The 23,454-nt window shown below is 59.9% G+C and overlaps 1 protein-coding gene, 1 long non-coding RNA gene and 1 other non-coding gene across 8 annotated transcripts; 1 reads left to right on the plus strand and 2 right to left on the minus strand.

Annotated features, from left to right (window-relative positions):
• Positions 1-460: 460 nt before the first annotated feature.
• Positions 461-11,556, minus strand: GCGR (glucagon receptor). Of its 5 annotated transcripts, XM_023651776.2 has the most exons (14): positions 11,349-11,550; positions 7,130-7,304; positions 6,920-7,022; positions 5,937-6,044; positions 5,740-5,861; positions 5,544-5,650; positions 5,310-5,466; positions 5,064-5,223; positions 4,930-4,990; positions 4,569-4,638; positions 4,156-4,244; positions 3,876-4,014; positions 3,757-3,798; positions 2,854-3,398 (listed from the first exon to the last, which is right to left on the minus strand). In XM_023651776.2, exons 2-14 carry the CDS (start codon positions 7,190-7,192, stop codon positions 3,171-3,173), a joined length of 1,449 nt encoding a protein of 482 aa, XP_023507544.1. In that variant the 5' UTR covers positions 7,193-7,304; positions 11,349-11,550; the 3' UTR covers positions 2,854-3,170. The 5 variants fall into 5 exon arrangements, with proteins under 5 accessions (XP_023507542.1, XP_070081880.1, XP_070081881.1 ...); XM_023651774.2 differs by lacking the exon at positions 3,876-4,014 and having other exon boundaries at positions 461-3,398; positions 11,349-11,534; XM_070225779.1 differs by lacking the exon at positions 3,876-4,014 and having other exon boundaries at positions 461-3,398; positions 5,740-5,856; positions 11,349-11,527.
• A 3,287-nt stretch (positions 11,557-14,843) lies between these two features.
• On the plus strand, positions 14,844-16,502 carry LOC106782842 (uncharacterized). The gene is made up of 3 exons (XR_011422731.1): positions 14,844-15,254; positions 15,413-15,560; positions 15,756-16,502. It is a non-coding gene; the product is annotated as an uncharacterized protein (transcript).
• A 3,782-nt stretch (positions 16,503-20,284) lies between these two features.
• LOC111775560 (uncharacterized) lies at positions 20,285-23,109 on the minus strand. Of its 2 annotated transcripts, none has more exons than XR_011422732.1 (3): positions 22,981-23,109; positions 21,560-21,669; positions 20,285-20,417 (listed from the first exon to the last, which is right to left on the minus strand). It is a non-coding gene; the product is annotated as an uncharacterized lncRNA (long non-coding RNA). The 2 variants fall into 2 exon arrangements; XR_011422733.1 differs by lacking the exon at positions 20,285-20,417 and adding an exon at positions 20,758-20,879.
• Positions 23,110-23,454: the final 345 nt, after the last annotated feature.

Below are 23,454 nucleotides of genomic sequence, written 5' to 3' on the forward strand. Positions count from 1 at the left end.
GGACTGAGCAGTGGAAAGCAAGGTCAGAGAAAGCAGGCGGGGGAGGATCTGGGGCTGAGGGCTGCCCAAGTGTCCTGCAAGAGGCTGGAGCGGCTTAGAGAGTGGCCCTGCAGCCCTTAGCCTTCTCCCACCCCTCACCCAGAGGCAACCACTTTCAGCTCTTAAGTCGATTCTTTGGTTTGTGTTTCTATTTCTAAGTAGCATGCAGGAACTGTTATTTCTTGATCTTCCCATTTTGTTTTCTCCCCCACCCCCACTATGCGCATGCACACTTCCCATCCACCACCCTCCCTGGACAGTTCTTTTTTTCTCTCATGACTTTGGTTACATCAGTGTAGACTATTTACATTATGATGTCTACGTTTGTATTCAGAGCTGAGCCCTGTGGTAAATTGTGACTGTTTTTTCTTTTCTGCCCAACTTCTTGTTTTCCTTGGAGTTATTGATTGCCTTCTTTTTTCATTTGCTTAGTTTTCTATGTACTAACACGAATTAAGTCCAGGTCATCTAAATCTCCTCCCAGTGTGCTCAGTCACTTTGATCCCCTTGAGAGTGTCTCTCCTGGAGCCTTCTGCCCTGCTTGAGGCACCCTCCCCTCAGGGACCCACCCTGTGTGGCACACAGCTGCCATCCTGGGGCTGCCCCTTGGCTCTCCTAGGGTTGATTCCTGTTTATCGTAGTCCATGTTTTCCTCTTTCTTGGTCTCCAACCTCATTTTAGTAGCGTGTACACACACACACACACACACACACACAAGCTGGGCCATACCCACACTGGGGGTCCATACTGGGGGATGGCCTGAGGGGAGGGACTGGGGTGGAGGTGGGAAGGGAAGTAGAGATGGGGGAGGGGCAGAGGGCCTGGAGTGTTCATCTTTATGGATGGGAAGTGATGCTTTGTGGGTTCTGGGCCCTGAGTTAGAAAGTGGGTTCTCCCACCCATCCCCCCTCCACCCCACCTGCAGAGTTGCCTGGTCAGAACCAATGTTTATCGGCTAGGCGAGTCCAGCCCCTGCCAGGCCTCTGCCTCCGCCCCTGACTCCACCAGCTTGCTCTAGTTCCCTTGGGGACAGGGACAGAGGTGAAGGAGTACAAGGGCAGAGGGGGGTCAGTGTGGGGAGGGCTGTCAGGAGGCCCCTAGGTGAGTGGCACACCCCCGGGGCAGTCACCAACCCTGAGCTCAGCCGGCGTGAAGGAGAACTTGTGTCCTGCCTGTGCTTGCTTGTGCCCACACAAGCTCTGGGCGTGAGGGCTGGCAGGGTGCCCCTGTGGCAGCGGCTCAGAGGAGAGTCTGGGCCTGGGGCCTGTGGGGTCTGGGACAAGATGTGGCCTGAAGTCTCAAGGTCAGGGGCCTCAGGCCTCCAGCTGCAGGGTGGCCCTGCCCACAGGTCCTGCAGAGGTGCAGCTGGCTGCACTGTGCCCCACCCTGCAGCCCCCGCCAACACAGTAACACTGGCAACCCACCTGGGCCACAGGAGAGCCCAATTTCCCCTGATGGCTTCCCGCCCCTCCCTGAGGACCCCTCGTCACTTCCCTCTCTGCTGCATCCAGGTCTGCAATGGGCGTGGGTGGCACGGGGTGAAGGCCCCTGAGGAGGGCCCCAGTGCCTGGCGGGTGAGTAATTCTATTTACCTTTCCTGAGAGGCCTCCTGTCCTCTCATTTGCTCCAATTAGCCCGGCTCTGCCTGAGCAGCTCCAGCCCACGTGGCCGGGCGGGGGACATGGCCACCTCCCCCAGGGCCCAGCACTTGCCTCCCACCAGCTCCTGGGAGCAGGGACACCTGGCTGACCAGCCGGGCTGGCTTGTGCTTTCTCCTCCTGTGGCCCCTTCCTCCTTTGACAGCGCCCCTCTCCCCATACACACCCCACCAGGCATCACGGGACTGGCCGCAGGGGGTGCTCTAGAGGGGGGCCCACAGTCTCCACATGGACTTCTGCTCCTGCACCTGCCTCCACTCTCTACACCAGACACACTGTCCCCAGATGGCAACTTGGACCTCAGGGTGCACCCCAGACAATCAGGACCCCTACTCCAGCATACCGCCTGGCTCTTCCGATGTCCCATGCTTATCTCTTTCCTGGCGAGCATAAGCCTTCACTGCCTGCCAAGCAGGGTGCCCACCCACCAAGCCAGGGACGATGTCCTCACTGCACACAGCTGCCTTTCCGTGCACACCTGGCGCAGCAAGGACTGGAGTGGCCTGGGCCTCTATGCTGAGTGGCCACAGCAGGGCCATGCAGAGGTCCTGGGAAACTGCTGCTGCCTTCACTTGGCCCATTTCAAGTTTGGGGGTCGACTTCCCTCCGCTTCAGTCTGCTGCATGGCCTGCGAACCGCTGGGGTGGCTAGAGCCAGGATGAAGGAGAGACCAGCAGAGGACAGCCGGTGCTGGATTGTCCGGCAATGCCCTTGCTGGGCCTGAGTCCAGCCCTGGCTGCGGTTCCAGGGGGAGCCAGGGGTGTCTGTGTGGGGTTGGTAGTAGGAGTGTGATGCTGGTGGTCTCCCTCGGCCATCACCCCTGTTCACATTCCTCTGCTGGCAAATGGTGAGATTCTGGGTGCTGAGGGCCAAAGCTAATGGGGGACCATTCACTCTGGCCCAGGTTGGGAGTGAGCCCCTCCTGAACCAGGATGGGAGGATGGCTCTGGTGGAGACAGGGAGGGGCACCGCCAGCCACCACTCACACATTGGGGACCATCAGGGGTTCCAGCTCCAATTCATCTGTAAAAGGGGGCCTCCCAGAGGCAGCACACCAGCACGAGGCCCCAGCCACACTGCTCTTTTTCTACATGGAGGCCCTGGGCCCAGCCTGCCCCTCTCCTGCAGCCCAGCTCTCCAGGGTGTGCACAGCGGCCACTACTTGAGCTCTTTATTGTTGGAGGACACACATTTCCTTGAATACTGGACACACCAACACACACGGGGACACGCAGGCATGCATTTGAAGAACAGCTTATACCCCTACAACACTCTGTCCCCGACCCCGGCACAGTGCAGGTGTGGGGAGAGGAGGCCCTGCCCCTCAGACCACCACCCTGGGGGACACGGGGACGATGGGGCTGCTGTCTGGCTCCCACCCCTGCCGCCTCCGTCGGGCATCCGGTTCTGGATTTTCTGGCGATGCCCTCTCTCAGCACCTGAGTCCAGCCCCAGCTGGGGTTCCAGGGGACGTCAGAAGGGGCGCTCAGCCAACCCAGGGAGGCCGCCAGCCAAGTGGGTCTCTGCTGAGGGGTCCTGGCTGGCCCCATTGCTGCCGCCACCCCTGGAGAGCAGTAGCTTCTCGCGGGGGGTGCTGCCGGCGGGCCGGGCTGCGGTCGTGTGGCTCCCCATGTGGCACTCCTCCTGCAGGGCCTTACCCACGCGCCAGCGATGCCAGCAACGCAGCAGCTCCGACTGCACCTGGGGTGGTGGGCAGGTTGGGCCAGTCGTAGGGCCCGCCTCTCCCACCTCCCAGGATCCCCAGTCTCCTGGCCTTAGAGGGCTGCATGGTGCCCTGGGCACAGACCAAGATGGGCTCCGTTACCGCAGAATGCTGGGGTCTGTGGCCTTCTGAGGAGGGACCCCCTTCACTGTGCACTCCCTGAGGACCGGGCTGAGGCTGACCCATCTAGAGAGGCCTGACACCCAGTGCAGTGGCAAGCGCACTCAGTAAGTGCAGGTGGATGTGAAGGGCTGTACCCCTGTGCAGGGGTGGGGCCAGGCGCCCACGCTCCACTCTGGTCCCGACCCCAGGGCTGGTCCCAGAGCCCCCACCTACCTCCTTGTTGAGGAAACAGTAGAGAACAGCCACCAGCAGGCCCTGGAGAGAGGGGGTGGTCAGGGCCACATGGAGGCCAGGGGGTGGGAGGTTATGGGGGGGGTGGAGGGGGCAGGCACCTGGAAGGAGCTGAGAAAGAGGTCGAAGAAGAGCTTGGCGGAGCGCAGGGTGCCCTGAGCATGCTCGTCAGTCACAAAGGCGAACACTACCTCGTGGACCCCCAGCAGGGGGATGAGGGTCAGCGTGGACTTGGCTAGCCTGTGGGGGCGGAGCCTGATCCACTAGGGCCTCACCCTGCCCCCCAGGGCCCTGGTGTCCCCATCCCCACCCCAACCCCCCTCGAGCCCCCAAGGGGTCTCAGGGTCCGTGAGCTGCCTGACCTCCACTGCCCGCACCCACCGGAATTTGTAGTCAGTGTAACGCATCTGGTGGGCTCGCAGCTTGGCCAGGAGGATGTGAATGATGCGGATAAAGATGAAGAAGTTGATCTGTGTGTGGAGGGCACAGCTCAGGGCAGCCCTCGGGCCCCCACTTTCCCTCTTGTAGGGGGGCCTGGCACCCAGATGAGGCCTGGCTCATGTGGCCCCAGGGCTGGTGGATGCCCAGCCAAGGATGGGCACCTGGCCCGAGGCCCAGGGCGCCAGCCAGTGTCCTGGCTGAGTGCCGTGGCCTCCCTCCTTGTCCACCCAGGCAGGATGCCGTCTGTCTCCTTGGGCTTCTGCAGGCGGACAAGGAAGGAGGGGGCTGGGGGGCCAACCCCACCAGCCTCCGAATCCCTCCCTGTGGGAGCAGCAGGTGCCTCATTTCCTCACCAGGATGGCCAGGAAGACAGGGAAGCGCAGGATCCACCAGAAGCCCATGTTGTCATTGCTAGTCCAGCACCTGCAGGATGGGGCTGGCTCATGTCCTGGCAGCCTCCCAGCCCCCCACGCCCTAGATTCTGTGGGGATCTAATTAGTGTCTCGGGAAAGGAAGGGAAATGGTCATGAATGACTCCCATCCCCAGGCACCAGGCTGGCTCATCCCCCCACTGCCTCTGGTCAGAGACCCCGGTACTGCCCCCATGCACTGAGCCATACAGCCATTCCCCACAAGCCCAGCCTAGCACCATGCCTCCAGGAGAGGTAAGGCCCTGGCCACCCTGGGCCTGTCTTCTGGTCAGCTCATACTCACTGGATATTCTCGAATAGACACTTGACCACTGCCCAGGGGATGACGAATAGCATGGGGGCACCTGCGGGTGGGGGCGGAGCAGCTGTGGTCCCATGGCCCAGGCCAACCTGCCCCCACCACACCAGCACACTCACCCCAGCCAATGCTCAGGTAGAGGGTGAAGAAGCTCCTCTCCGGGAAAGTGGCAAGGCCCAGCAGGCTGTGCAGGTACACACCCTCCACCAGCAGCCAGCAGTAGTTGGCTACGATGCCATACTGCATGAACACTGCGGCTACCCGGCAGCCGGCCACTGCCTGGCCACAGGGGCAGCGTGAGCTCAAGTCACAGTCACCTGCCACCTCGGGGCGGGGAGGCCAGGAAGCCAGGTCTGGGCGCTCACCTCGTCACTCAGCCAGATGCTTACGCTGAGGTCGTCGCCGATCTTCTGGCTGTAGCGCGTCTCGAGCAGCGTGTCGATGACCAGCACAGAGCTGGCCTTGAGCACGAAGGACACAAACAGGTTCATGTGGATGTAATTTCGGGTGCAGTGCAGCTTGCTGCGGGGACAGCGGGTCAGGACTTGCCCGCTGCCCTGCCCACCGAGGGCCCCCGTGCGCTGGGTGAGTGGGCATACCTAAGGCCCAGCAGGATGGCCAGGGCCAGGAGCAGGGCCCCGAGGGAGAGGGAGTACCCCACAGTGTACATCACCTGGAAGCTGTTGTACATCTTGGCCACCTCCTTCTGCAAATTGCAGTGCCCGGTCAGGGCTGGGCGGGGCCGCCTCACCCATCCCCACCCACCCAGCCCCTGCAGCGCCCCCGTGGGCTGACCTGGACCTCGATCTCCTCGTCGTCCATCTGGCACTGGGAGGCATTTCGCCACGGTTGCCCCCGGGGCCCACGCACCCACTGCCCGTCCGGCCCACACCTCTTGAAGACGAGGCGGTGCTGCACTGGGGGGCAGGCTCTGGTCAGCACCCCACTCTGGCCGGGCCCCTCGGCCACCCCCTAGTCCCCTCTGTGGTTACCTTTGTGGTGCCAGGGCAGGTACCAGGGGCAGGAGATGTTGGCTGTGGTATTGGGAGGGGTGTCTGGCCAGCAGGAATACTTGTCGAAGGTCCTGTTACAGACCAGCTCTGCAGAGGCAGGAGCGGGGTGGGGGCTCCCTCAGCAGGGCCTGGCCCTCGCGGCCCCCTCTCGCCTCCTCTCAGAAGCCCCAGCAGCATCCTCTGCTCCTCAGCATGCAGCCTCCCCCCACAGGTCTCCCTGATCATTCCACCTCCCCTGGACCGCCCACCCCCCCACCCAGTCCAGCCTGGTCCTGAGCTCCAGCTCTGCCCAGCTACCTCCCTTGGGACACCTCGCATCTCCATTGTGCCCCAAACCCGCCTGGGGCCTCCCCTCTTCCCAGTGGCCTTCTTGCAGCACTTCCTTCTTTGGGAGCTGAACCCCAATTCAGTTGGCATCCTTCCTGGGCCCAGCACTAACTCTGTGGCTCACACCCCCTGCTCCCCTCTGCCCAGCAAAGGTTCCCTCCCTGACCTGGACAGTAGCTCAGCCTCCCAGGCAGCTCCTCCTGCCCCAATCTCTCGCTGTACCCCGAGTGACCTTCAGAACTTGTTCAGTTCGCTGTACCCTGTCCCTGCCTGACCCTCCGCATGATGGCCCGTCTCCCTCACCCTTCTCAGGCCTTGTGTGGTCTGCCCGTCCCTCTCAGGCCACCTCTCCCCACACAGTCTGCTCACTGGGCCTTGAGCTCCATTGGGGCAAAGACAGTATCCCCAGGCCCAGCAGCAGGGGAGGGTGGCGAAGCATGCCATTTCTGGGCCAATTCTATCGTTTTTTAAATTTCTCACTTGTGTGGCCTCGGGCAAGTCATTGGCCTCTCCATGACTCCTCACCTGTAAGGGGGGGAGGGGGTGGGGGGGCAATGCCTTCCCCTGATGAGAGCTTAGTCAACACTGCACGGCTGAGCGCTGGGCATGGGCAGGAGGCGGGGGTGGGGGCTCACCGGTGGGAGGTGGCAGCAGGCTCAGGTTGTGGAGACACTGGTCACCGTAGAGCTTCCACTTCTCAAACAGGAAGTCCATCACCTGAGCGGACGGGGCCTGGGGCTGGGGGACAGATGGGCCAACAGATAGACAGAGCCATGTCAGCATGAGGGGCAGGCGGGCGGTTGGAGCCCCCAGGGGCTGGGAGGGGGGACTGGCGGCATGCTCACCTGGCAGGCCAGCAGCAGCAGCAGCAGGAGGAGGTGGGGGCGGCGTGGCCAGGTAGGGGGCATGCCTCTGGGCTGCTGCCCCCCACATCTGGCTGGGGCTGCACAGCTGGGGCAAAGGGGTCTTCTTGGGCGCGCAGGCTCCTCTGGGGGCTGCCGAGTATCAGAGCAGCAGGGTCTGCAGAGGGACCCCCAGGAGTGAGGAGACCCAACGGGGCTCTGCTGCGAACAGCAAGGTGTCCTGCTCCCCACTACTACCCCTCTGAGCCTCTGAGTCCTACTGATGAAGCGGGAGCTGGGACAAGAGTAGTAGCTCATTGCCAATGATGGGTTGGGGTCCGGCCCAGGGTCCTGGGGGCTGTGCCGTCCTCCCTGGGTGGAGCTGAGTTTCCCACAGCTTGTGGCTGTCTGTCTGGCAGCTCTGACAGCCCCAGAACCCCTCCTCTCTGTGCTGGTGGCAGTCACTGTCTTGCCTGGTTGCAAAGCTGTTGCAGAGGAGAGCAGCTTCCCTAACCGCCCACTTATTCTTGGTCCCCAGGAAGCCAGCTTGCTAGGCAAGGGCGAGGTGCCAGGGCCATCCATCACTCGGCTCCCAGTGCTATGGTTATCGAGGTGGCCCCAGGCCAGCTCCCAGCCTTGCCAGGGGCCAGGAGTGTCAGGCACATGCTCAGGGTGGTCCTTGTCATACACATGCCCCTTTTCCCAGGACTGGGGTATCCAGGTGTCCCCGTGGGTCCCACCCAAGGCTCAGCCTGGGCTCCCTGGGTCCTGTTGGTCCAGCACGCAGGAGGCTGGCAGGACATTCCTTTGAGATTAGCACTGCAGGCAGCTGGGGCCCAGACTCGGGACCCCTGCCCTCGTGGTGCCTGCAGGGGGGCTGAGGTGCCTGGTCGTGGGCCGGAGCCCATGTCTGAGCCAGAGTTCTGGGGCAGCAGTGGGCCGGTAAATCCTCCTTTCATTGCTTCCAGAGCCCATCTGAATTCCATGGGGGCACCAGGGTGGGGCTTCCCTCGTGGCCTGGGTTTGGGGCCCCCAGGAGTGACACATGCCCCCCAGGGCTGTGGATGGGCCTTTCTCTGGACATCCTGGTGCATAGTGAACAAGTGATGGACAGACTGATGGACAGATGGACGACTGGCTGGCTGGAAGGCAGTGCCGGGGAGAAGCCAGGAAGAAAGGGAGGTGGGGGAGGTGCAGGCTGTGGCTGAAGGCAGAGGGTTTCAGGACACCCTGGATTTCAGCTTCCTCCCATCAGAGTCCAGTACGGCCCTCGTGAGGCGAGCTCAACCCGGGGCTCCCCTGTGATTCACTCATCTCCCCTAAGTGGACCCTGAGGTGCCATCATGCAGGGCGAGAGCTGAGTGACCCAAGGTGGGTGCCTGGATCACACCTGCGGGGGCTCCTGACCCTGGTTCTTGGGCCGTGGGCACAGGCTGGGCCTGGTGGGGCAAGACTAGCAGTCTCTGGTCCCCTGTCTCTGACCAGGTGAGGTGTCCCCGGGCCTAGGGCTGTGGGTGGAGGAGCCCAGCATGGAGGCTCTTGGCAGAGAAGATGGCAGACAGGTGAAGGACGAGGGGCAGTGCGGTGTCCCTAGCCCGGGGGTCACACAAGGAGACTTAGCTGCTCATTATGATCAGACAGCCCCGTCTGCTGCCCTGCCCCTTGCCTGCCCAGGCCACTGAGCTGGCAGGTAAAGAGAGTCCAGGAGCAGGCCTCTCACCCACTGTGCTCGGTTGCTGGTGAGGGGCGGGGAGGGAGGTGAGTGGGCAGGCTCAGGGGTCCATGGCGGCCTGACAGGGCAAGCCTGGCTCTGCCTCGACTTCCCCCTCGGAAGAGTGGGAGCTCACCTTGTTGGCCTCCTAAGGCTGTCAGGAGAACCCAGTGAACCGATGTTTGGGGAAGGGATGGGTGTGGCCACACCCAAGGCTGCTTATGCCAGGGCAGCTGGCCTCCCAGCTAGGGGTCAGCTAATCTGGGGACCCCAGAGAGAAGCAGAGCCCAGGGTTAGAGGGGAGAGACAATGGGCTGCCCTGGGGCCCCTCCTTCATTGCCCCTCCCAGACCTTTCTCCACAGCAACCAGGGCAGAGGAGTGGGGGGACTCTCCATGTCCCCCACCCCAACCCTGGTCTGGTGGGTGGGGCTGGGAATCCTTGAAGATTCCCCCCCACAGCTCAGCACCCACAGCTCACAGGCTGTGTGCCCCAGCTCAAGGCACCCCTATCCCCTCAGCATCCCCATTGACACAAGAGGCTGACAGCGATCCCCCCCCCCCCCGCTCCCCTCCCCCCCCCTTAGGCATCTGATAGAAACATGAGAAGGCGTAGAAGTGGGCAAGCCCTCCCTCCCTTTAGAGGGAGTGTGGGAAGGAGAATTCTAGACACCTCTGAAGAGGGGTTGGGTTGAGGTTCTGGGGGCCCCCCCAGGAGATGGTGACATTGTGGAGCCCAGTTCTTGTCCTAGGATCAAGGACAAATCATTTAACTTTTCAGAGCCTCAGTTTCCCTGCTTGTAAAGCGGGATCCCTGCCTCCTCATCCCCAAGGAGGAAACGCGCTCGGCCGGCCACCTTCAGGGTAGGATGGATTACCGTGTCCAGGGTCCCTCCCAGAGGCAGCCTCTCAGCCCTGGGCATAAATATTTGTTGAATGAACAAGAGGACTGAACCCCCCCCCCCCCCCCGGGATGATGAGCAGCCAGATGCCGGGGCGCCGCTCTGGGGCTCCCGTTAGCCACAGCACCGGGACTCACCATTGTCCACTTTATTACTGTCTGGCAAGGGAGCCAGTGGGGGTGGGAAGGACCCTCCAGGGACCTGACCTCCTCCCTTCACAGACCAGGTAACCTGGCTCCCTCTCAGGCCCTGGCCTGCACCCCTACAAATGTCAGCCCAGGACTAGAGATGCGGGCAGCGGCTCAAGTGGACAGGGGCAAGGGCTCTCGGAGGGCTGCTGTCCCCCACTGCCTGCCAGCTCACCGCCTCTCCCCTTTTTCCCAGCCCTCCACCCCTCCCCCATGGATTTACCCAACTTGCCCGCCTACTGGCTAAGCTGGCTCACTGGCACATGCCTGGCAGAAGGCACCACTCCTGATGGCTTGGCCTATGTCCCACCAGTTACCACTGAGGATGGCCTAGGGACTCGCAGACCTGGAGCTGGGGTTCCAGCCCTGGGATGGGTGGATGGCCCTTCTGCAGGGCTGTGGTCACCCTGAGTTTGCCCCAGGGTCCTAATGGGTGGGGTTGAGGCCTCCCAGCCTCTGAGAGGTATGAGGTGGGGGGGTTGTTTTTGTGAAACCAGATCAGGTAGCGGAGGGTCATGGCCCCAGGTCAGGATCAGGGGTCACAGGCTGTTGACAAAGCCTGATTCCTGCGTCTTCCCCAACCTCCTGGGGGCGGAGCGGGCCTGGATTCAGGCCAGGGTGCAACTCCCCCATTAGCCCTCATCCCCTAGCACAGGACAGAAAAACAGCCTGGGCCGGTCTTCCGAGGATGCGGGCGCCTGGAGTCATTCAGTTCCGGGTGGGGGCAGAAACCCCGGGGCTGAGAAGTGCGAGTGGGGGCCGCTGGGGAGTCGGGAGCAGCGCAGGACAGTGACCCCCCCTCGCCGCGGGTCAAAGTGACAAGTGTGGACCCGCGGAAGAGCGGCCCTGCCGGGTGCTGACGCCCCTCGTCCCCTCCCAGGGGAACCCGGGCAGCTGGGATAGTGCTGGGGAGCTGGGGGCGTCCTGGGGAGCAGGAGTCCGCCCGAGGGGGGAAGCAGGGCTGCCGAGGCCTTCTGCGCCTCTGGGGGTGTCTCCGCGGAGTGCGTGTGTGCCCATGGGGGGAGGGGCAGCCGGGGGATGGGGGGTGGGTGCCGGAGGGAGGAGTCGGGAGCGGAGTGGGCAGCAGGACAGAGCGCCTGGCGGCCAGGACCCCCTCCCCGCCCCGGGGCCGCGCTCCTCAGGGAGGAGAGAACCGGGGAAGCGCTGAGACCCCCAGCCCGCCCGACGGGGCGGGACCCGGTTGACTGTCCGAGCTGGAAGGGCGCATCCCGGGGGTTGGGAACGGAAATGTCCGACGGGGGTGAGGACGGCAACACCCCCAGAGACCGTCCAGCCCACGACAGGGGTCCCCGCCGGCCAGTGCTGCGCTCCCCCATTCTGCGGGCCTCTGGGCGCGCCAGCCGGGCTGCGTCTGCCCAGGCGCTCCCGGAGCGTCCCTTCGGGGTCGGGCCCAGGGGCTCACCCGGCGCTCCGACTCCGGCTCCACGCTCCCCGCCGTTCTCTGCGCGCTCGGGTCGGGGTCGGCGACCGCTCGTCTCCGCGGCGCTGCCGGATCGGGCTCGGCGCCGGCTCCGCGTCCTCGCCCCGCGCCAGCCGCGCGCAAACTTTCCGGCGGCGACGCTGGGCGGCGGTGGCCGCGGCGGGGGAGGCGGAGGGGCGGGGGCAGGAGCGGCCCCGCGGCGGGGGGGGGGGGCGGGGAGCGGCGGCTGAGGGTCCCCGCCCGCCCCTCGGCGCAGCGCCCCAGCCCCCCCCCGTCTTCCCGACGCGCCACGGGGAGCAACGGCGTGCGCCCCGACTGCTGGCCCGGGAGACCGTGCGCGCAGATCCCTCTCCGCGGGCCCCCTTCTGGCAGACCTTTGTCCCGAAGACTCCTAACCCCCCGGCTCGCTATGCAGACCACTGCCCGGTGGACCCCCTTCCCTCGGACCCCGGGCCGGCAGACGGCGGTCGCAGCGAGTGTGCAGCTCCCCGCGGGGATAGGAGACGTGGACGGACAGGTGAGGGTGTGTGGAGGGCGCGGCCGGGGGTGGGCTGTGACTCGGCTCCCCTTCCTCTCGCTCCCTTTGCGTCCCTGGGTTCTCGCTGCTTCTTTCCGGGAGCCGCTCTGATTTTCTGGAAGGACCGACCCCCCGACTTACCCCCACCCTCCCGTGATACTTCCTGCCAGCGCCGCAGAGCAGGCTGGACTGGGACCTGGGTGGGGGCCAAGGTGCGCCACGAGGGCAGGCCGGGTGGGCAAGGCCTTCCAGTGGCTGAACCCAGGCCCGCGGAGAAGGGCAGCCCCGGGGGTGCCCCGTTAACCCCGTGTCACCTCCATCAAGCCTCCTCCGGCACCACTCATTTGACAGCCCTACTGACCCCCACTCCTGTCCCCCGCTGGCTGCCACCGCTGCGTCCCTGCCGCCATTCCTCCACCCCTGGTTCTCTTGTGGAGAAGGAGGCTCTACTCCTTCCACCCTTTTTCCTTCCCAGACTGCTGCCCCCAGACTCACCCTCGTGGGAACTCCTCTCCTCCCCACCCGCCTCCCTCCAGATCTAAAGCCGGCATCACCTCCCTGGCTTTGGGGCCCCTTCCACTCCCTCACCCGCCATCCCCAGTCCCAGCAGTCACTGCTCAGGGCCCAGTGACCTCGGGGTCACCAAACCCCTTGGATGCTTTTCAGCCTTGTCTTTCCTGGCCTTTCAGCATCCCAGGACACTGATGGTCATGCCTTGCCTTCTAGAAAGTTCTCCTCTGTGGCTTCTAGGGTGGCGCTCCACTTCCTCTTCTTCATTCCCTTACCCACTCCATCACAGAGCTCCCAGTGTTCCACCCCGGTCTCCAGGTGTCTCCACTGCCACATGCCCAGGACCCCAGTGGGAGCCCTTCCCTGACCTGCTCCCATCTCCTGGATGCCCCTCCTCCACCCACCTGCCGGCTGGACACATGGCAGTGGCCCTGTACCCTGTGAGATGCCTACAGGTGGCAGGAGCTTATCCCAGCTCTGTGCCCGCCACTGTCTGAAGACACAGGAGAGGGGTGGCGGGGGGTGGGTACGCTGCAGAGCCCCATTCTTACCAGCCCACCTGAAGCCCTGCCCCCAGAGCGGGCCTTTCTGTTTTGCTTCAGGCAAAGGCCAGAGTGCAAAGGTCAAGAAGTCTGGCTCTGCCTGTGCAAGTGCCAGGGGCAGGTGCCGGGGGAGGGGAGCCTTCTGAGCTTGGTGCCCAAAAACCCCCGTCCCTCTCCCCCCCCCACCCCCCGGCCACCCGCACGCCTCCTCCCACTCCCCTCGCCTTTCTGGGGGCTGTGCGCAGATCTAAGTAGGTATCCCCTTCTCCCTCCGCGGTTTTCATCTGGGATCTGGGGCTGTGAGTCCAGTAACCGGCACCACCTCAGGCGGCTATGAGGACCGGGGAAAAAGCTACAGGTTCTTCCTGGAGGTGGGGTGGATCTGGGCAGCCCGGGAAAGAGGTCATCCTGCTGTGTGATGTTCAGAGAGGACTTTCCCTCTCTGGACCTTATTTTCCCCTGAGGATGCTCTGGCTGGCTGGAGGCCCAGCAATCCAGAGTAGGTGCTGGGTGGCCGGAGTTGGGTCTCAGCAGGAAAAGATATGAAGGAATAAATGTAGTGTGCATGAAGTGGGACAAGGCAGGGGACCTCTGAAATATGTAGGCACAGTGGGGAGCAGAAGGGGGAGGGAGAGGGAACAGATGGGGGTGGGGGCCCCTCCCCAGGCTGGGCCACCTCTATTTACATAACTGGATTCATAAGAGGTAAACAGAGCAGGAACTGGAAACGAGGGGCCCGGGCCTTGCCACACAGCAGTCTGGGAGCCCCGGGACTGAGGAAGGCGCCTGCCCTCTGCTGAGTCCTTAAGTGTCCTGGTGGGGGTGGCACCCCCAGAGCTGTGCTGGCTCCTGTGCTCCAGGGCAGGCGGAGTGGGGGACACCCTCTGCCTGCTTCTCCCCCCACCCTCAGAACATGGGTGCCACGTGCCTGCACTGTGGGTTCTCAGTTCAGGCATTTGACCAGGGGCTATGGAGCTGGTCACGCCCACAAGGCCGGGCTCCTGCCACCCCGGGAGACCAGACAGACGCCCCACCCTCGTGTTCTGCGGGGGAGGTGATGATAAGTACCAGGGGCGGCCAGCCTGGGTGGTGCTGGAAGGAGGGGCCCGGGCTTGGTAAGGGGGCGCGTGAGGGCACAGAAAATGTGGGACGGCAGGAACAGAGGCAGAGGGAAAGGGATGGCGGCCTGGACAGAGCCCAGTGGGGGTTACAGGGCAGAGGCTCCCCGGCTCCTCAGGGGTGTTAGTACAGGCCTTTTGATACCATTTTGTGTCTGGGTTTTCTCACCACAGCTTGTGACGTGAGCATTCCCATATTGATAAGGGGTCCTCTAAACATCGTTGTGCCCAGGCACCTAGTGTTCTCTTGTGTGGGGCTGTCAGGTTTCACTCAACCCTTCACAGGCTCTGGGAGTCAACAAGGGGATGAGCCGTCACCTCAGCGAGCGGGCATCAACCTGCACCCTGGTCCTTGCTCTTGGATGTGAAGGAAAAGCCGAGAACCACCGGGCAGCTGGAGAGCTGGCGGCGAGCCGGCTGGGCAGACGGCGCAGGGGGCGCCTTCTTCCTTTGGGTTGGGTGGTTGTTTGCTTGGCACGTGCGCCCGGTTTCTCCAACACTGTTCCAACACTGAGAAGACTACCTTTTCTTCATCGAGTTACTCTAGCCCCTTCATGGAAAATCGCCTGACGGTTTATGCTGTAGGTCTATTTCTGGACTCTTCTCCTGCAGTGATCTCTGTGTCCGTGTTGACACCAATACTGCTCTCCTGTGAAGACTTCTTGAGGCTAGCTTTACGACCTAGCTGTGAAAGAAATGGAATGTTCTGGGCGCATCCAGTTGTTAAATGCAATGTAGTCTGGATGCCTGTCCATTAAATTAAGATTTTAAGCTATTTTCTGCAAATGTTGGTTTTTTTTTTTTACTTTTATCTTCTTGATCTATCAATTACTAAAGATTGATACTATGATGGTGGATTTATTTATTTGTTTATTTCTCCTTACATTTTGTCAATTTTTGCTTTGTATATTTAGAAGTTTGTTATGTGCATACAAATATAGAATTGTTTTAGCCGCTTAAAAAGATGCTATTGTTTCATAGCATATCTTAAAATCGGGTAAACTGAGTTCTCCAACTTTATTCTTTTTGAAAGATGTTTGGGCATTGTAGGTTCACGGCCTCTTCATTTGAATATTAAAACAGTTTGTCAGTTGCTACAAAAAACCTACTAAGATTTTGATTGAGATCCAGTTGAATCTATAGATCAATATGAGGAGAACGGACATCTTGACAACGTTGAATCTTCCAACCCACGACCAAGGTCTGTTTCTTCATTTGTGTCTTCTTTAATTTCTCTCATCAGTGTTTCGTAGTTTTCAGTACCCAAATCTTATGTATTTTTTGTTAGATATCTCCCTAAGTATTTCATGGCTGTTGATGCTATCGTCAGTGGTAATTTTTTTAAATTTCCCTTTCCAGTTGTTCCTCGTTGGTATATAGAAATACAATTGAGGGGCTGGCCCCATGCCCATGTGGTTAAGTTCGCGCGCTCCGCTGAGGCGGCCCAAGGTTTCATCGGTTTGGATCCTGGGCGCAGACATGGCACCGCTCGTCAGGCCATGCTGAGGTGGCGTCCCACATGCCACAACTAGAAGAACCCGCAACTAAAAATATACAACTATGTTTTGGGGGGCTTTGGGGAGAAAAAGGAAAAGTAAAATCTTTGAAAAAAAAAAAGAAATACAATTGACTTTTTTAATATATTGATGTTGTATCCTATGACCTTGCCAAAATCACTTCTTATTTTTGCTTGTTTTTGTAGATTCTCCGAGTTTTTCTATGGAGATGACCGTGTGGTCTATGAGAAAGCAGTTTCTCTTCCTTTGCTGTCTGTGGGCCTTTCCTTGTGTTCTGGCGACTTGCACGGCGGGTCCTGACCTGCCGCACGATGTTCCACAGAGGCGGCAAGAGCCAAGTCCTTCCTTTCTCCCACTCCTGGGGGAGAAGCATTCAGTTTCTCACCGTGCAGTATGAAGTTATTCACAGCTCTTTATCAGTTTGAGAATGTCCGCCATCCATTCCCAGTTTGCTGAGAGTTTTTTCTTTTTTCATCATGAACGGATGTTGAGTTTTATCAAATGTCTTTTGTTTTTGATTTTTCTTTCTTGCTCTATTGCTGTGGGGAATTACACTGATTTCCAAATGTTAGGCCTGCCTTGCATTCCTGGGATAAATTTCGCTTGGTCGTGAAGTATTCTCCTTTTTATATATTTCTGGATTTGATTTGCTAACATTTTGTTAAAGATTTTTGCATTTATGTTCACTAAGGATATTAGTGTGTAATTTTATTTTCTTGTAACAAGAAGATTGCCTGGTTTATGCTATCAGGATAATGCTGGTCTCATAAAATGAGCTGGAAAGTCTTCCTTCCTCCTCTATTTTCTGGAAGTCTGTATAGACGCGGTGTCATTACTTCCTTAGATGTTGGTAGAATTCGCCAGTGAGCGTCTGGGCCTGGAGCTGTCTTTGTGGGGAGGCTGTTAATTACAGATTCAGTTTCTTTAATGGACATAGTGCTCTTTTCCTGGATGTTGCCGCCTCCATTGTGCCGATCTTCGGGACCCCCAGCAGAACTTGAGTTTCTGTCGCCGTACATCTTTGCCAACACTAGGTTCTACACATTTATAAATGTGTGCACGTTGTATTTTCTTAAAGTAAATCGAAAAGGTGCCAGGCAACGGCCCTGGGCAGGTGTGTCCCGGGTGGGGTGGACCCCTCCTGCTGGAGGCGGGCTGCGAGAAGGTCGCTTCCCATCGTGACCCTGTGTGGGACCCGGCCTCTGACCCAGCCTGCTGGGGCGGCTCCGAGCCAGGCACTCTCCCTTCGGAGCCTCAGCCAGTTCTGTTTCTGGAGACCGAGATTTACGACACCTTCAGGGCACCTCCCTCCTGGCGGTGCTTCAGTTGTGCAAACGTATAGCCGTATAGCCGAGGCCTCAGGGGAACCGGCTCCCCTCCCCGCACTGGCCTGTCCCTGTCTCCCAATCTTGCAGTGAGGGAGCCGCTCCTCCTCCCACACCTGGTCTCCCCCAAATCTGAGAGACTGAGGCTGCTCTGTGTCTGGAGATTTGCATGTTCTAGTGGAGAATGTGTATATAAGTGTGTGTCTATGTGTGTGCCTCAGTGCGTGTGTATGTGTGTGTGTCTGCAACTCTGTGTGTCTGTGTGTGTGTGTGTCTGCGTGTGTGTCTGTGTGTCTCTGTATGTGTACCTGTGTCTGTGTGTGTGACTGTGTGTGTGTGTGTCTGTGTCTTTGTGCCTGTGTGTCTCTGTGTGTATGTGACTATGTCTGTGTGTCTCTGTGTGTTTTTGTGTCTGTATCTGCGTGTGTGTGTGTGTGTGTCTGTATCTGCCTCTGTGTGTGTCTGTGTGTGTGTGTGGAAGGCCCGGGGTGCCCACCTCCCTCTCCAGGTCTTGGAGGAGACGCTCTGGAGCATCGGAGCGGTGAGGTCTTCAAGGGCCCACAGTGAGGGGCTGCCGGGCGACTGGGAAGGCCCTGGGTGCTCAGAGGCTCCAGAATCGGCATGGGAACAGGTGTCTCTCTGCTGCCCCCAACCCCACAGATCCAGCTCCCGGGCTGGGGGAGGGGACACAGGGTCACGGACGACGCAACGACAAAGGGCTCAGGCTTCGGATCCATCAGTGACAAGGGACTGTGAGACTGCAAAGGGCCGCTGCCTTTGGGAGGGGGGGGTGCAGGTTTGCACATCCCGACACTTGAGCTTTGAGGCAGAAGTGCGGGCTCTCGTCCCTGCCCGGGTGAGGACCTCCAAGGCAGCCCCCACCCCCTACCCCGCCACCATCCCTCCCCTCGGCCACCCCGCCTCAGGCTCGAAGCAGGTGTTCTGGGAGGTCACAAGGGACCGGCTGGGGCAGTTTGGGCTGGGGCAGTTGTTTGGGCCTCGCCTGTGTCCACCTTCCCCGGCTCCTCCCTTCCTGACCCCCCTGCCCCACCAGCTCCCAATTTTGTTGTTTTTATTACAAAAGAAACCCCTGCAGGTGGCCCACATGGCCCTTCGGCCTCCTCAGTCCCCCCTCCCAAGGTTGCCAAGGTCGGGCTGGATGCTGGCCCCAGCGCCTGGCCTCCCCTCTCCCCTCCGAGGCCCCTGACAACCACGAGTCCCTGTCCAGGCGGCCCCAGAACTCCTTCTTGAGTTGCCCCGGCCCGTCACCTCTCTCTGGCCACCATAATGGCCTCTTCGGCCTGCTGGACACCATGGCTGCTCCCCTCTGGCCTTCATCTGGGGCCCCGAGGTAAACCGAGGCTCCAGTGCCCACTGCATGCAGGGACTGTGCCTGGACCCCACGCCCAGCTGGTGGTGTGCCCGGAGGTGTTGGGGAGGCCGGGATGAAGAGAGGCCAGGCCCCCGTGACCTTGCCAGCCAGTCATCCTGAAATCTAGGTCGGGGGCTCCTAGGAGCTGTCCCCACTCGTCGTCCCTCTCCCCAGTGTTCACCTGGCCCCCCTGTGGCCAGGAACTGGGCTAGCCCTCACCCACATATCCTCTTTGAATCCTCCCAAAAGTGGGTGTTCAGGGGGTATCTGGCCCATTTCAGAGAAGATAAACTGAGGCAGAAAGAGGTTGAACAGCTCGAGTTTGCCCAGGGACCCTCAGCTGAGCCAGGGCAATGGGAACCCAGTGAGCCTGACCCACTGGGACACTGGACCCAGAGACCAGTCTCTGGATGGCCAGGGTCCCCCCCTCCATTTTGGGGATGGGGAGCCCGAGGCTCCGGAGGTGAAGAGGCCTGTCCAGGGTTGCCCTCAGTCCCCTAGACTCCGTCCCTGGGCAAGGGCCCTCGCCCCGGCTTGCGTGAGGCAGGACCAGGCCAAAGGGAGTGGCGTCCTCCCCCCACAGCCATTGTTCTCCTCAAAGTGACCACCATCCTCTGGGAGGGGCGCCTGGGTCCCAGCCTCCATCTTGCCAGCTGCCTCCTGCCCTGAGCCACCGTCAAGGTCATTAGGCTCTGCAAAGTCACATTAGGTGGCATCCAACGTGGCCCGATTAAATCAGGCCACTTAGAGGGATGGTGATGGAGGGAAGGGGCCCCGGGCTGCCAGCCCTGGATGGGGCCAGGCTCCAGTCAGCAACAAAGCAGGGGCGGTGGGGGCCGGGGGACAGGTGGGCAGGGGCACAGCAAGCTGTTGCTTATCCAGGTGGTGCCTGGGCACAGAAAAGGCAGCCGGGCAGGCGGCCCCTAGCCCAGGAGCTCAGGGTGTGGTGGGGACAGACAAGCCACAGTCCCCGGTTTGGGTCATCAGGGCTGGGATGCCGAGCACAGGTGAGGTGGGACTGGAGGAGCCATGGCCCTGGGATCCAGCAAGGTGATCTGCTCCAAGTGGGGCGGGGGCTTACAAGGAGGCCGGAAAAGATCAAGAGGGGTCCCGGAGGCCCCGGGGCCTGGGTGGGGACCGGGGAAGCCACTAAGAGGGTTAAGCCTGGAACTGTGCTGTGAGTTGGCCTCGCTCAGAGCCACAAGCACATACAGATCCTTCTTGCTTCTTCCCACCACATCATGTTGCTTATTACCTTCAGTGGCTCCCCAGTGCCCCCAGGACTGAGTCCCCTCCTAGAGGGGCACAGATGGCCCACAGGCTGGTCCTGGCCTTCCTCGATGGCCCTTGCTCCCATTATTGTCCTGCTCACTCCTTCAGCCAGCCCCAGAGCAGGTGACTGCGCTGTTCCATCTGTGCTGGTGATCTGTGGAAAAATCTGTGGCTTCTCTGAATGACGGCCTCAACCCACAGAGAGGTGGGAATTGGTGGGACCTGGGGCAAGGAAGCTGGGGCTCATTCACCGCTTTTATTGGGTTGCTGGTGATGGAGTGGTGACAGCTGTTCACCTGGCATGGACTGGCCTGGGACACAGGTGGGCAGGGACACATCAGCCAAGCCTTGTCTCCAGCATTTGAGAGATACGGTGGCGAGACTAATTTTCAGGCTCGGGCATCAGCTGGCCTGAAGCCTTGAAGAAAGCTCAGGACAATCAGGGTCTGCAGTGAGATCCAGAAAGCCCCCTCCTACGAACTGAATTGTGTCCGCAGCAAATTTGTATGTTGTAGTCCTAACCCCCAGTACCTCTGGATGTGACTGTATTTGGAGAGGGCGTCTTTAGAGTTAATTAAGGTAAGATGAGTTCATTAGGGTGGGCCCTGATCCAATCTGACCCGTGTCCTTAGGAGAAGGGTGATCAGGACGCAGACATGCACAGCAGGATGACCTTTCGAGGACCTGGGGAGAAGACGGCATCTGCAAGCCAAGAGAGGCCTCGGAGGGAACCAACGCCGCTGCCCCCGAGTGTCAGCACCAGACTCCAGAGCTGTGAGAATAAGCATCTGCTGTTTAGGCTGCCCCGTCTGTGGCACCTTGCTGTGGCAGCCGCAGGACGCACACAGTCACCGCAGCAGCGTTTAGAGTGTCATTTCCTAAAGCAGAGAGCAGATTGTGCCAAAAATCAGGCCCGAGATTAGATCACAGGGTGCTGGAGCCGCAAAGGAGGAGACGCTCATGCCTTAGTGCATCTTCTGTGCTAGAGTCAGGGCCCTGATAGCAAAGCGCGGACCCCCCGACCCAGAGGGGACATCTGCGGGAAGCGCCAGAGACCCAGGAACCCTCCAGGCAGGCAGACGAGGCCACGAGCCCTCGCTGGAGGACCAACCTCCCGTTCCCCAGGCCACGCAGAGGCCTCTCCTGAGGCAGGCGTCCCTCTCAGATCTGCCCGCCTCCCCTCCAGCTTCTGACCAGAACGAGGGCGAGGCTCCCGGACCTGGGTGTGGAAGTCCCATGCCCGCCATGGGCGGAGACGAATTATTCTCCAGGGAGCTGCCGCTGGGCAGGTGCGTACCAGCAGGACCCCGGAGCACGCGTGGAAGTGGATATGGAGGATGCTGGAGGGGAGGGGGGATTAGGCTGGAGGGGGGGGTTTATTGATCCGGGGCACTTTCCAGACCCTGGTGAGGACGCCTGCTGTCGGGCCTAGTGTGCTGCGGAGCGGCTCCTTGAAGCTTGGGGCTGGCAGTGGCTGGCAGTAAATAAGACGGAGCTGCCTTGGCAAAGAATTGAGGAAGAGGCGAGAAGACGCAGAGCCGAGAGGGCTAGGGTGGGGTTATTTTGCAAGATCAGAGAAGCTGCAGCTGGCAAGTTGCCCTGGGAGGGCCCAGTGGACAATAAGGAGTGCACTGTGAGAGGCCGTGGGCATCAAGGAGAAGTTCTGGGTCCTCTGTAGGCCCAGGTGGAGGGAGGATATCCCGCTAGAGCCAGTTCCCTCGTGTCTGTGGGAGGAAGGACCCCGAATGGCAGAGGTGCGGTGGGTGTGCCGGCAGAGCAGGCAGTAAGGTGGGGATGGCCCCCAGGGAGCCCCGCCCCTCGGGAGTCTAGGACATGGTGTCCTAGCAGAGTACGTTAGCTGTCTACTGCTGCGTAACAAATTACCCCCATACTTAGCAGTTTAAAACAGCAAACATTGATTATCGCACAGTTTCTATGGGTCAGGAATCTGGGTCAAGGTGCCGGCCAGGGCTAAGGGCATCTCAAGGCTTGGCTGCCGGGGACCCCCTTCCACACTCACCCACATGGCTGTCCTAGGCCTCTGGTCCCTGCCCGCTGCTGGCTGGAGACGATGGTTCCTTTCCTGGGGGGCTCTCCGTCAGGTGGCCAGCAAAACAGCAGCCAGCTTCCCTCAGAGCATGCAGAGAAGGGCAGAGTAAGATGGAAGCCACAGTCTTTATAACCCATCTTGGAGGGATGTCCCTTCACTTTTGCCACTTTCTCTTCATCAGAGACAAATCAGTAAGTCCAGTCTGTGCTCAAAGGGAGAGGACTTCACAAGTGCATGGGTGCCGGGGGTCCGTGGGGCAGCTTAGAGGCTCCACCCCAGGGAGCGATGGGTGGGCAGCCAGTGAGGGTACTGCTTGAGCTGTGTCTCCCAAAAAGATCAAGAGTGTGACCCCTCTGGGGCTGGCCCAGTGGCATAGTGGTTCAGTTTGCACACTCCACTTTGGCAGCTTGGGGTTTGCAGGTTCGGATGCTGGGTGTGGACCTACACACCACTCAACGAGCCATGCTGTGGCAGTGTGCCACATACAAAGTAGAGGAAGATGGGCACAGATGTTAGCTCAGGACCAATCTTCCTCACCAGAAAAAAAAGAGAGAGAGAATGGGTGACCCGTCACTGCTATTCCAGACCCTAGCCTGATCTCCAGTAACGGCACACCGGAGTGAGGAGACCACTCAGATCTTTCCAGGGCTGTAGATAAGGGTCTGAGCTGACCCTGATACCAAGACACCCAAGGTTCCACGGGGCTTCCCTGTTGGCTGGGGGATTACAGAGGCAGAGATGGTGTCATTTTCAAAGACTTAAGACACTGACTCCTCAAAAAGTTAAGCATAAAATTGTGTGATCCAGCAACCCTGCTCCTGGGTGTCTACCCAGAAAGACTGAAAGCAGAGACTCAAATAGAGACTTGCACGCGCCCAGTCACAGCAGCACTGCTCACAACAGGCAAAGGCGAAAACAACCCCAGTGCCATCGACGGATGCTGGCTAAACAAAATGTGGTCTATTCACACAACGGAATATTATTCTGCCTTAAAAAGGAAGGAAATTCTGACACGTGCTACAACATGGATGAACCTTGATGACATTATGGTTCGTGGAATAATCCAGTCACAAAAGGACCAAATACTGTATGATTCCACTCACATGAGGGACCCAGGGGAGTCACATTCACGGAGACAGAAAGGAGAGCGGTGGGTGCCAGGGCCTGGGGGAGGGGGAGGGGAGGTGTTTCATGGGGACAGTGGGTCAGTTTGGGAAGATGGAAAGGCTTCTAGAGATGCATGGGTGATGGCTGCACAACAACGTGGACGCACTTGATGTCACTGAACTGCCCACTGAGAAATGGTAAATTTTACTTTATTATATATTATTTATTATATTTATTATATATTTATATTACTATATTATTTATTATATTTTATCGTATCTTACCACAATAAAAACTTTTTAAAAAAAGACTTCAGCTGTAGGGCTGATGGCGCCCGTCACAGCCATTTAATCCGCGGGCTGCCTGCCACAGACGCCAGCCGAATCGTGGACCACCGGCGGCTCAGCGAAGCGGGAGCCCAGAGCGGAGGAGCAGACTCAGCAGCACAGCCTTGGGCTGCAATATGCAGGTGTGGACATTCACTGCCTTGCCCTGCGGCCATGTTACTGCTTCTGCTGTCACCAACAATCTGGAAACGTGCCACATCAGTGAAGGTATTTCTGGCTGTGAGTCGGAAACTCAGCTGAAACTGGTTGGAAGGATAAATGGATCAGAATACTAAATTTAGGGTCCAGCTTCAGGAGAGGCTTGACCAGGGCTCTGACTCCACCCCTCTGGGATTGCCTGTTCTGCCCGCCTCTATGTGTTGGCTTCATCCTTACGCTGTTGCACCAGTCTTGTTAGCTGCACGCCACATG

This window comes from Equus caballus, chromosome 11 (assembly GCF_041296265.1).
Source record: "Equus caballus isolate H_3958 breed thoroughbred chromosome 11, TB-T2T, whole genome shotgun sequence".
Lineage (NCBI taxonomy): Eukaryota > Metazoa > Chordata > Mammalia > Perissodactyla > Equidae > Equus > Equus caballus.

Coding starts and splice junctions, on each gene's coding strand:
- GCGR (XM_023651774.2), bottom strand. CDS start 7,192: ATGCCCCCTACCTGGCCACGCCGCCCCCACCTCCTCCTGCTGCTGCTG. Junction 7,023..7,129: donor TGCTGCTGCTGGCCTGCCAG/GTGAGCATGCCG, acceptor TCTGTCCCCCAG/CCCCAGGCCCCGTCCGCTCA. Junction 5,862..5,936: donor CCTGCCCTGGCACCACAAAG/GTAACCACAGAG, acceptor CCTGCCCCCCAG/TGCAGCACCGCCTCGTCTTC.